Source organism: Lepus europaeus, chromosome 13 (assembly GCF_033115175.1).
Source record: "Lepus europaeus isolate LE1 chromosome 13, mLepTim1.pri, whole genome shotgun sequence".
Lineage (NCBI taxonomy): Eukaryota > Metazoa > Chordata > Mammalia > Lagomorpha > Leporidae > Lepus > Lepus europaeus.
The window spans coordinates 57014366-57027289 of record NC_084839.1 but is presented as its reverse complement, the minus strand read 5'-3'; the positions used below and the strand labels follow the sequence as shown (position 1 = coordinate 57027289).

The window sequence follows — 12924 nt, the reverse complement described above, 5'->3', positions numbered from 1 at the left end:
CTTTATTGTTTTTCAATTTCTTCTCTTTTTAATGTTCATTTATTTTCATCTACTTGGGAAGCAGAGTGAGTGAGAGGAGAGAGAAGCCAGCAGCCAGGTACTCCATGCACATCTCCTCCATGGGTGGCATGGACCCAAGCACGTGAGCCACCGTCTGTTGCCCCCAAGACACATAAGCAGGAAGCTGGATAGGAAGTACAGCAGCTGGGTCTCAGACCCACACTCTGATAATGGGAAGCAAATGTCCCAAGCAGTGGCTTAACCCACGGTGCCACATGCCTGCCCCTGGTTCAGCCTTCCCTCTCCCTCTTCCTGAGTCAAATTTTAACTAATTAAATATTAATTAATTGCACTTATTTTCCTTCAAGGTTGTCTTGTTTCATCTAGCTTGGTAGCTTTCTCTCTCTCTCTCTCTTTTTTTTTTTTAAAGATTTATTTATTTATTTGAAAGTCAGAGTTACACAGAGAGAGGAGAGGCAGAGAGAGAGAGAGCGAGAGGTCTTCCATCCAATGGTTCACTCCCCAATTGGCCATAGCTGTGCTGATCTGAAGCCAGGAGTCAGAAGCTTCTTTGGGGTCTTCCACGTAGGTGCAGGGTCCCAACGACTTGGCCCATCTTCCACTGCTTTCCCAGGCCATAGCAGAGAGCTGGATCAAAAATGGAGCAGTCATGGGGCCAGCGCCATGGCTCACTTGGTTAATCCTCCGCCTGCGCCGCTGGCATCCCATTTGGGCACCGGGTTCTATCTAGTCCCAGTTGTTCCTCTTCCAGTCCAGCTCTCTGCTGTGGCCTGGGAGGGCAGTGGAGGATGGCCCAAGTGCTTGGGCCCTGCACCCGCATGGGAAACCAAGAAGAAGCGCCTGGCTCCTGGCTTCGGATCGGAGTAACTCTGGCTGTGGCGGCCATTTGGGGGGTGAACCAACGGCAAAGGAAGACCTTTCTCTCTGTCTCTCTCTCTCACTGTCTAACGCTGTCTAACCTGGTGACTTGAAGCATCACTGTCACCTCCCAGAATCTTCATTAGCATTAGAGGAAGCTGTAGTCAGGAGCCGGGAATTGAACCTAGGTGGGATCTGAATGTTTCACCTGCTAGGCCAAATGACTGAAAATACATTTTAGAAACAAATTTATGCTGATACGTAAGAGATTTATTATTTGGTTATTAGTTTCAAATGAATTAATATTTTTTAAATTCATAGCTTTATTACTAATATGGCTTATGTTGATAGATATAACCAACATAAACAAACCTATTTAGAATCCTCAAAATTTTTTACGAATGTGGAAATTCAGAGGCTGGCGCCGTGCTGTAGTGGGCTAAGACTCCGCCTGTGGCACCAGCATCCCATATGAGCGCTGGTTTGTGTCCTGGCTGCTGCTCCTCCGATCCAGCTCTCTGCAATGGCCTGGGAAAGCAGTGCTTGGTACCTGGAAGAAGCTTCTGGCTCCTGGCTTCAGATCGGCTCAGCTCCAGCAGTTGTGCCCATTTGGGGAGCAAATTGGGAACCCTTTTTATTTGTCTCTCCTTCTCTCTCTATCTCTGCCTCTCAAATAAATAAAAAAAATCTTAAAAAATGTGGAAATTCCTTTAATCAAACTAGATAGAACAATTTAATTATTTTGAAGGTATATGTACTACTATAATTCTTTTTTTTTTTTTTAAATATTTATTTGAAAGGCAAAGTTACACAGAGAAGGAGAGGCGGGGGGGGGGGGGGAGGTCGGTCGGTCGGTCGGTCGGTCAGTTGGTCTTCCAGTCTTCCATCTACTGGTTCACTCCTCAGTTGGCAACAACGGCCAGAGTTGTGCTGATCCAAAGCCAGGAGCCAGGAGCTTCTTCTGGGTCTCCCACATAGGTGCAGGGGCCCAAAGACTTGGGCCATCTTCTACTACTATCCCAGGCCATAGAAGAGAGCTGGATCAGAAGTGGAGCAGCCAGGACTCAAACAGGAGCCCATACAGGCTGGCAGCACTGAAGGCGGCGGCTTTACCTGCTACACCACAGCACCGGCCCCTACTATAATTCTTTAAATCTTCTTTGGGATGTTCTGCTGTGCACCTGTGTTATCTGTATGTATACCTACAAATGGTACAAATCTTTGTCTTCACTTATTGGTGTGTGTCTGTTCATCTGTGCTTATGGGCACAACTGCCACCTGAAAACACTGGCTTACATAGTGCTTTAGGCTCTCCTTGTGGCTGATTTGGTTCACAGGCCCAGTTAGCAGGTGTGGTTTAGATGAGGGAACAGTGGGCTTCTGATGACAGGCCTGGATGAAAGGCGTGGAGTTCCCAGCCTCAGGCAGGCAGCGTGGGAAGGCTTCCCCAGGGAAGTAGCTGTCACAAGCCAGCTTCATCTTCTGACAGCTGTGCTGGATTTCTTGGAACCCACGTTGTGCCCAAGACAGGAATTCAGAGGTACCAGACCCTGCAAAGTCTGTGTGTGGCCATGCTAGGTCTCTGAAATCAGATCTGAGGAGGAAATGTATTTTCACTTCTCAGCCCCACCCAGTTGCCAACAGATGTTTGTTAAGATGGTTTTGCTTCCTGATGTTAACTCTCGAGTTACCTGAACTCAGTTGCCAACTCCTCTCAGTATCCTGTGATGTTAAAGGACAAGACTGATCTGTGTCTGTCTTTGTAGCTGTCTGTCCTTCCCTACCTGGACTCCCACCCCACCCGCTTGCAGAATTTTCTGTTGTGAATATTTCTGTCGGGTCCTTCAGAGCTGAGCAAACAAGAGCGTTTACACTGTTGGAAGATGAAGTGGAAATTCTCCTTTAAATGCCCAGCTTACAAATAGCCGTTCTGGGACTGGGCTAATGGGGCTGTAGAACCGCATTTGGCTGTGCAGATTCATGCTCTTTCCTGGTCTGGCTTTGCTTTTCCTGTCTTGCTTTGTCCCAAATAAAAATGGTCACCATTCTTAACACTATCTAAAGGTTTTTATTGCCAAGGTAGTGGGGAATCGGAGAATAAAAAGGTCTCTTCTCATGTCTCCCTTCATTTTCTTTTTTCTCAACCCTGTAGGGATTCTGGTGGGCTTTTAAACATGGCAGCCGTAAGTTTCATTCATCGGAGGCGATACCCGCATTCAGCTTGTTGCAGCCATTTCAGCATGGGGTTGAAGTCAGAGGCTCTGGGGAAAAGAGGAGAATGAAACTAAGGGAGAAGGTGGGATGGGTGAGAGATGGTGGTGGGGGAGTCTTCACTTCAGCTAAGTGGTAGGGTCAAGCGGTGATTTTAGGAGAGTCTTTCCCCTTCCTCTCTTCCCTTCCTCTTTCTGCCACCATGCCTGAGACAGAAGGCAAGCAGCAGGGCCTGCTGGGGCATATGCTGCACCCTGGGGCAGATGTTGCACGTTAGAGCAGGCCGATGGATACAGAGGAGGAGAAGGAAGAAATCTTAAGCAGTTGCCTTGGGCGGGAAGCAGGAAGAGCAGTGTCTCTTGTTGACTGATCTCCTTAATGAGCCCAGTTCCCATCGGGCTAGTTGTGTACCAGAATAACACACTTGAACGTTTGTGGATGTGTATGTTGGGTGAAGAGTTGGGAGTAGGGGTGCTGCTAATTTCTCCAGCTGCTCAGGCGACTACTGTCATTTCCCTATTGGCCCAAGTCTATTGGTACGAGTCTATATATGAGTCCAAGAGCTGGGAAGCATTCAGAAGACTTTAGAGTCTGAAGAGCATTGAAGGTTATTTGGCAACTCAACATCACTGCCAGTCTGTGTCCTTGTCTTGTAGAATTGCTGCCCCCACTTTATCCTCAACAGCCCTGCCATTCTATTTTATTTCTTGTTTGCATTACTGCTTTAGTTTATCAAATGCCTTTGTTTTCCTTAGTTCCTTCTTCTGCTAACTCACACTGAGGACAGAGTAAGGATTCCTGAAGAGAACTGTGACCACACCATTCCATTGCTGATAACCCGTTTGTGCCCTAAGTGTAAAATCCACACCCCTTAGTGTGGGTATGCTGCTTCCTCCTTTGCATTCGCCAGCTCCTGGGGTCCTCCTAGCACTGTCTGGCCTCTGCTTCTAAGTAACTGATGCTTCAAAGGTCAGATTAGTTGTCACTTCTGCTGTGAGACTGACAAGATCAGGTCAGCATATCCCTGGCACAGCCTCTATTAATTATTTTCACTGATGTTATTACTAATACTACTACTGTTTATTGTCATTTGAAGTACCTTTTTTCTTTCTTAGTTCATGCTTTTTGCTCATGAGTAGAGACTGGCCTTCACTTTGCTTGCTCTCACCACATAGCAGGTATGCCCAAATAATGAAGTGTTGAATTCCTTTCTATTTGGTTGAGGAACCAAGAGATAAACCACCTTGCAAGCAGTTGCAAAATATTTGGAAGCAGAGCCTGCTATGGCCGCCTAGTGTTTCTTTCTCTCCATCAAGAATGACACACTTAGACGTCTGTAAGGGCCAGAGAGGCAACAAAATGAGAAAAGTGAGCTGGGCACGTTATCTTACCTTTCTGGAATATACAGCTTGTTCACACTATATTTTCCTGATAAAGGAATATTTTCCTTTTTACCTACCACATAAGAAAAACACTAACATGAAAACAGCAGTTATATTGTGACTTGAGGAACTATAGAAGGTCCAAAGGTCAAATGTCTCTTCTCTGTGTGACTGTGGGACTTGGTATATACATCAGTGTGGCTTCCATCTTTGGGTTCATGTCCTAGTTTGGCACTCAAAACCTTCTAATCCTTCTAGTTACGTCTGTAATCATCGAACCCCTACTGTCATTTATACACTCACGCAGACACACACACACATACTCTGAGCTCCAACTCAAGTGAATCGTAGTTCCCAGTATGATCTTTACAATGCCTCTCTCTCTGTCCTTCCTACCGCCTTTGCTTGAGGCAGCCTTAATCCTTGGCCACATGTTCGCCCACTCATTGTTTGGTGCTACATGAACTTCTGGCTCAGAACTCAAAAGCTCAAGAGCCATTCCTAGGCACAGACCTTGTCTGTGGTGTGTGTGTGTGTGTGTTACCAGAGTACACAGCACTTCAGCCAGCAGATATTCAACTGCCCTAGTTAGGACTAGCTTAGAACTATGGCCGGCGCCGTGGCTCAATAGGCTAATCCTCCGCCTTGCGGCGCCGGCACACCGGGTTCTAGTCCCGGTCGGGGCACTGGTCCTGTCCCGGTTGCCCCTCTTCCAGGCTAGCTCTCTGCTGTGGCCAGGGAGTGCAGTGGAGGATGGCCCAAGTTCTTGTGCCCTACACCCCATGGGAGACCAGGTTAAGCACCTGGCTCCTGCCATCGGATCAGCATGGTGCGCCGGTCGCAGCGTGCTGGCCGCGGTGGCCATTGGAAGGTGAACCAACGGCAAAAGGAAGACCTTTCTCTCTGTCTCTCTCTCTCTCACTGTCCACTCTGCCTGTCAAAAAAAAAAAAAAAAAAAAACAAAACAAAAAACAAACAAAAAAACAAAAACTCTTGAATAAAGAGCCCAGGATTAAATTGTGTGGTTCCAGAATTTTCAGGAGGTGACACACTGCCTCTGGTATCAAATTTGATTAAAGTTGATAACTTTAATGCCATTTGGTTCTATTGGGGAGGAAGAATTTAATTGCTTACTCTAGAGAACTTTTTTTTTTTCCTCACTGACTAAGGAACAGAACATTTATTAAAATTATCCTGGTGACCTAAAAGGGAGAAATGTACTTCTTTTTCCTTGGTAGTAGCAGGTCCAGGGCTTTATTAACATGTGGTAAAAATGGAATAATTGAGCACTACTGAGTTCTCTGGGATTCAGCTTTCTGGCCCCTGCTGTGTGATTAGTTCTGTCCAACCTGCTGGCTTGCTTGCACAGGAAACCTGCCAGGAATTAGGAAGGAAAAACCCTTTAGCGAGTCTCAGGTACAGAAGACAGTTGATTGAATTTCACATGTTACACATGGTTCTCTGGTTTCCCCTGGCAACCTCCAGTTCTACCCTACTTTGTAAGCAGAGGATGGTAGAATGCATTGCATATTTGATTGCATCACCTGCAAGTGGCCAAAGTGAACAGAGTCTGCCTCAAAAAGAGACAAAAAAATGACAGAACAGGACAGAAGAGTCTGAGGACCCTTCAAGAAGAAACAGATGGTTCTCTATAGCTCAGATCTCGTGGATGAGAAAGGTTCAAGAACTACCTATAGCAGAGCAGTTTGGGGATATGAGGAAATGGGACCAAGTCCTGTAAATCTTTTAAGGGATAAATTTGAATTTTATTATTTGCAAATTATATATAAGGTTTCAATTCAGCAACAACAGTTACCATTTACTAAGTACACAACAGGAATGTTAGTTACTTGGTTCTTGTATACACATTTTCATGAAATCTTCCATTTCATGTCCATCCGTGGGAAGTACACTCAGTTCTTTATCTGCAGACTCACTCAACCACCAAGCAAAAAGATTTGAAAAAAAAAAAATTGTGTACTAAACATGTACAGACTTCCTTTGTTGCCATTCATTAACAGTACAGCATAACTGCTATTTATATGGAATTGACATTGTATTAGGTATTATAAGTAACCTAGAGATGATTTAAAGTATATGGGAGGGGGCAGGTCTTTAGTGGTTCAGACAGCAGACATCTGTATGCCAAATCAGAATACTGAGTTTGATGTTTGGCTCTGGTTCCTGACTCTGCTAATGCAGACCCTGAGAGACAGTGGTGGTGGCTCAAGTACTGGGGTGCCTGCCACTCACATGAGAGGCATGGACTGAGTTCCTGGCTCCTGGCTTTAGCTGATAAGAGCATCTGGAGAGTGCACCAGTGGATGGGAGCTCTCTTTCCCTCTTGCTTCTCAAAAAAAAAAAAAAAAAAAAAGAAAAAAAGTATATGAGGGGGGCTGTGTATACATTATATAGCAAACACTATGCCATTTTATATAAGGCACTTGAGTGTTTGTTGCTTTTGGTATCAACATGCAGGGGAGTGGAGAGGGCCTGGAACTAGTTCCCCACAGACATGGATGGATGACCGTGTTAATACCTGTATAGATAAGGGCATTACTCTTTTTTGATCTCTTAAAGTAGGAGGCTGAAGGGACAACATTGACTATAAGGTTTTATTTTTAAGCAGCCATTATTCATTTTTTTCTGTGATTTCAAAGTCCTATAATTAGAACATTGTATACCAATTAATGCCTACTAATGATCACTTACAACCATTCAGAAAAGTTAAGATTACCATCATCTTAGTCCAATTCTCTTGTTTTACACATTAGGAAGTGAAGTCCTAGGAATTACAGAAAGCCTAAAGCCAGGTTTTCTGATTCCTAGTGATTTGTGTATTATACTGTACCCAAACAGTTTGAAACAGAGCTTGGATACCTGAGAGGGAAGATGATAATACTATAAATGATATTAGATTGAGTGCTCTAAGTTAACAAACCAACAAATTGGGAGGTACTGCCAAGACATTCAGGCACTGGGACCAGGTCTTACCTACCTAGTGATTAGTTTTTCTACTTGGCTCAAGTCTGAATATATTAGTGTACATAACGTTCCTGAATGATTATAGTCTTTACAAGTGTGTAGCATCCTACTTGTCATTTGAAGGAATTCCCATTTATTTAAAAGGACATGGCTCTACATATGAACCTCAGTGTGTACATGTATTGTCTTGAAGGTATGTGGGTGATAATGACTGGCCAATTTTATGACATGTAGAGACAGAAGCTATTCACGGGATGTTACTAATTTATATGGTATGTTCCTGTTATGTTCACCAGATGCCACATACCGCAGTGCGAGACATGGCATTGCCTTTCATTAAAGTGAAAGCTAGGGGAGTCTAATGAAAAACTGAGAAATCTTGGTGTCACACACCTACCATGCAAAGCATTTTACATGAATCAGATTTAATTAAATAACATCCATGATTGTGAATGCTATCTTCACGTTAGCAACTTATCTTTCAGTTTTTTAAAATTAATCCTTTCCAGAATGTTTTCCCTAAAATTTTACTAGGAGAATTTTCCAGTGCATAGAAAAGTTGAAATTATTGTCAGTAAACACTGGTATACACCCTTCGATTCTGCAGTGGTTACTGTTTTTCTCTACTTCCTTTTTTATATATCTAGCCATCCCTTTTTCCACTCATCACTTCATCTTAGTTTTTGGTGTTTTTCCAAGTGAGTTGCAGACATTACTACACCTTACTCTTGAACATCGAGGTATAGATATCATCAAATAGATAGAGTGAAAATATGTGTTAGCCCTGATGAAAGAACAAAAACAAAAAATGGGCCTGCAATTCTGTGTTTTGGAGACTATGTGCCTGGTCATTTTGGGCTTTCCCGCATGAAATAATACAGTGTTTTAAGACAAAACGTATGCTCCCCATGCTAAGAAACACTCATCTTCATCATGAGAAATAAAAATCGGTAGGGAGGAGGGGGATACCCCTGTTGAATTCCTAGGCCACAGCAGGCCAGCATTTAGCATTGCTAAGTGAAATCTTACCTCATTCGTGATTTTAAATGAAACTGACATTACTGCTACAGTTCTAAACCCGAACTCCTCTCCAAAAAAGGGGAGTTTGATTAGCAAATTAGGTAAGCAGTTCAGTAGTGACGCTGGAACCTCATTTCACTGAACATTTCCCCCTTTTTCTTTTCTCTCTGGGTGTGACGACGTTGCCTGCAGCATGCTGCATGGTTGCTGGTAAAACAGGAAATGGGGTAAGTAATTTAGGCAGGGAATTTTCACTGCCATTTAAAGACAAGCTACCTGATTCTTGAAGTACTTTCACTACTGCGACTGCTGCTGCTGCGGCTGCTCCTACTCTCCTCTCTTTAAAACTGAATTCACCAGCTACTAGAGAAATTGGTGGGGAAAAATAGTTCTTAATGTAGAAATTTAGGGTGTCAGTACTGTTTAGTTTACTAGCATGGCAGTGCAGTAATCTCTTAAAGCAGATTCCTTTTCCATGTATAGATGCAATGTGAGCATTTTATACACTTTAGACACAATATAGTGCTAGTTGGGAAGTTATCTGAAAAGAGTTAATTTTACACTGGTCTTAGAAATTAAATTGTAAAACTGCTCTGAAAGATAAAAAGTAAAATCTTAGTTAATCCACTAAAAATAAAAAAATAAAAAAATATTAGTTAAGGCAGAAAATCAGTGAATCCATACATAGATATCACATAGGTAACGTAGGTTTGCCATCTTTTATCTGAAACCTTTAGACACCAAATGTGTTTTAAACCTAGAATTTTTGGAATGTAGGAATGTAACATGGCATTAACTGTCAGATGTGACATGCTCCTGTCCTCAAGGGTCCGAGGTGGTGCTGTGTAGGCAAACATTTTAATATTTCTGCAATGAAACAAGAATATTCACACTAAGCTTGATAAACAGATAATAGCCTCACCTGTTCAGACCAGGATTTGGTTGCCAACTGAGTTAAGCAAGCTCACTGTCCACTCTGCCTGTCAAAAAATAAAAAAAAAAAATAAAAAAAAAGCAAACAACTTTTCATTCTCTAGAGCTTCATGAATTTTGAAATTAAAAAGTCTGTATCAGTATGAAAGGGCTATGTGGTTTGTTGGAGGCTCCCTGTGTTATCTGGAGAGAGGACCCAGAGAGAAATACATGTTTTTATATCATAATCTAATACTTTAAGTGATTTATAAAAAAAGTAACATGAGTTTTGTTTTGTTTAAAAAGTAAAAATTCTTATCAAAGGTTTTGGAGATTTATCTAAGCATCTCAAATATTTATGATTCTGGCACAATAAAATTTGATCCTATGTTTTTAGAAATCTGAGAGTGTAGTAAGAGCGTCCTTTTATTTTTTTTCCCTACAGATTTAATTTTATTTATTTGGAAGGCAGAGCATCAGAGAGACTGGGAGAGACAGACAAAGATTTTCCATCTGCTAGTTCACTCTCCAGATGGCCACAACAGCCAGGTCTGGACCAGTCCACAGCCAGGAGCCAGGAACTTGATCTAGCTCTCTCATGGGGGTGGCAGGGGCTCAAGAACTTGGACCATCACCTGCTGCTTCCTAGAAGCATTGGTAGGAAGCTAGTTGAGAAGCACAGCACCTGGGACTTGAGCCAGCACTCAGATATGGGATGCCAGCGTCACAAGCCTCAGTGTAACCCACTGTGCCACCCTGCTGGCCCTGGGAACTGAATTTACATTAATGAGTATGGACTACCAGATGTATACTAAGGGCCTTTGTGAAAACATTTACCCTAAAGTGTATTTTAAAAGTTATTAGTCACATTTGAATTTCAGGATTGAAAACCTGGCATGTTATTATATTTTTGCCTTACACAAGAGTACTTCAAAAAGTTCTTGTGCAATGGAATTAAGAAATAAGTTTTCAGGTAGGCATTTGGTACAACAATTGGGACATCTGCATCCAATATTGGAGTGCCTGGCTTCAAGTCCCAGTTCTGCTTCCAATTCCAGCTTCCTACTGATTCACAACCTGGGAGGCGGTAGGTGATGGCTCAAGTACAAGAATCCCTGCCACGCACATGGAAGATCCCAACTGAGTTCTGGGCTCCTGTTTCAGCCTAACCCAGCCCCAGCTGTTGTGGGCATTAATGGGAGCAAACCAGTAGCTGGAAGTCTTTCTCTGTAATTGAATGAATGAAAAGAAAGGAAAAGAAAAAGGAAAGAAGGAAGGAAGGGAGATAGGAAGGAAGATAGACAGGTGTTGTGGCACACAGGTTAGTCCAGCACATGGGACACCCGCGTCCCTTATCACAGTGCCTAGCATGGACTCCTGCCTCCATTTTCCATGCCCCTTCCTGCCACTATGCAGTTCGGGAGGCAGCAGATGATGGCTCAAGCACTTGGGTCTCTGCCACCCACGTGGGAAACTTGGATTGAGTTCAGCCTTGGCTGTTGCAGGGATTTGGAGAGTGACCAGTGTATGGAACATCTCTTGTCTCTCTCTGCTTTTCAAATAAAATGAAAACACACATATATAATAACAACAACAAAAATCCCACTATGCATGGATTTAGAAAATTTTCTGCCCCCAAATAATTATATATTTTAATTATGTTTCTCCACAGATTTTTTGAAGAACTCTCATATATAGGGATAAGATTTCCAAGCTGTCTGCTAACCTATCCTCTGATTCTTTAATCTGGAGGGGAAAAAATAACTGAAGCTTTTTAACTGGATCACGTGCTCTAAATAGCTTTCAAAGACTGAAGGATTTAAAACAGCAGTGTTCTGAAATACGTAATGAGCAATGTTTTAACTTATTTTTGGGGTTGGCTTTTGCTGCAACCCTTTGGAGTCTCCAGCATTTAAACAATTTTTTTTTTTTTTGACAGGCGGAGTCAGTGAGAGAGAGAGAGACAGAGAGAAAGGTCTCCTTTTCCGTTGGTTCACCCCCCAAATGGCTGCTACGGCTGGCGCGCTGCGCCAATCCGAAGCCAGGAGCCAGGTGCTTCTCCTGGTCTCCCATGCGGGTGCAGGGCCCAAGCACCTGGGCCATCCTCCGCTGCCTTCACAGCAGAGAGCTGGCCTGGAAGAGGGACAACCGGGACAGAATCCGGCGCCCCGACCGGGACTAGAACCCAGTGTGCCAGCGCCTCAAGGTGGAGGATTAGCCTAGTGAGCCGCGGTGCCGGCCAACGTTTAAACAATTTTAAAAAGAGTTTCTATTCTCGTGGTTTTTCTGATTTGACATTTTATTCTTTAAAATCCATTCTCATATTTATTATTTACTGTCAACTGTGATACTGTTTTGTGCAAATATCATTAAATACTAAAACTGTTGGTCTAATACCATGGTAGTTTTTTAAAATTTCAAAAATGTTTCTGATACGTAGAGAATTAGGAACAGTTTTTGAAGCTCGGTGTCTGAATAAGTTCTTGAATGTAGAGAAATAATTTGATTATTTGTCAGCTGTAGGACTTACTTTGGTATTCCATTGTTTAAGCCACAATTCCAAAGCGTATGAAAACACTCCCTGTAACCAGTTACATTCTCAACTGGATTCTGAATGGGTAGATCTAAATTTCAATTGTAGAGAAACAGTGATTTTTATGTTTTTTTAATGTCAATTAAATTTAGCCATTAGCTAAATTACTTTTTGTTTTGTGCCTGCAGACTGTAGTGCTTTTTGATTTTAAAGAATTAAATTGTAATGGATATTGCCTACAGTAACTATCAGTGAAAATTAGACATTTAAAAGGGATGATTTACAAGTTGGTCCTAACCTTCCCTTTTTAAAAAACTGCCCTGTAAATAGCCATTTGTCTGGTTTGAAGTTTGAATTATTTGAATGATGCAAGCTTGTTAGTTTGTTTAGTGGTATCTCAGTGTTCTCAACAGAGTGGAGCAGTTTTAATAATTTTTCTTTCTTCTTACCTTAGTTCCGTCCTATCACAATTTTAGATTACAAACTAAAGCTAGAACTCATAATAGGGACTTCCCAAAATGTATTTATTGGTTCATGCGTATATTTGGGGGGAATGTCAGTTTTTTATTCAAACATTTATCTGATATTACATTGATGAGCATTTTAGAACAATGATACTTTAGAATTGAATATTTCTTCTTTAGAAGTGTAGAAAAAAAAGTACAGCTTTTTACATTGATTTCCCAACGGTAAGCCCAATGTTCAGCAAGAGAAGAAATGCTAGCATTTTTAATATGGGTGTGATTATTGTAATGCACAGCTTTATAGTTTCTGAGCAATAAATGATCATCTCACCCACCATTCTATCTTCTGGTATATAAATCCTGGAATCTGGCAATTCAGAAAAATCCAGTATCTTATATGTCATTTAAAATGTAGTTCCTTGATATATGAGGTCCATGAGGTGAGGGATTTTTGTTTGCTTTTTACCTAATATGTAGAACAGTGTCTAGCACATCATAGGCACCTGATCAGTAATTTTTAATAATTGCATAAATTCTT

The 12924-nt window shown here is 42.2% G+C and overlaps 1 protein-coding gene across 8 annotated transcripts in view; it reads left to right on the top strand.

Annotated features, from left to right (window-relative positions):
• The window catches only part of PUS10 (pseudouridine synthase 10), a 96646-nt gene that overhangs the window by 43469 nt on the left and 40253 nt on the right, over nt 1–12924 (top strand). For all 8 annotated transcript variants that reach the window (XR_009867803.1, XM_062209488.1, XM_062209493.1 and 5 more), the window contains one exon: nt 8670–8704. Coding sequence is in view for 7 of the 8 variants with exons in the window: in XM_062209488.1 (XP_062065472.1) it covers nt 8670–8704 (35 nt within the window). In the remaining variant the exon portion in view is untranslated. The remainder of the gene's footprint in view (nt 1–8669; nt 8705–12924) is intronic.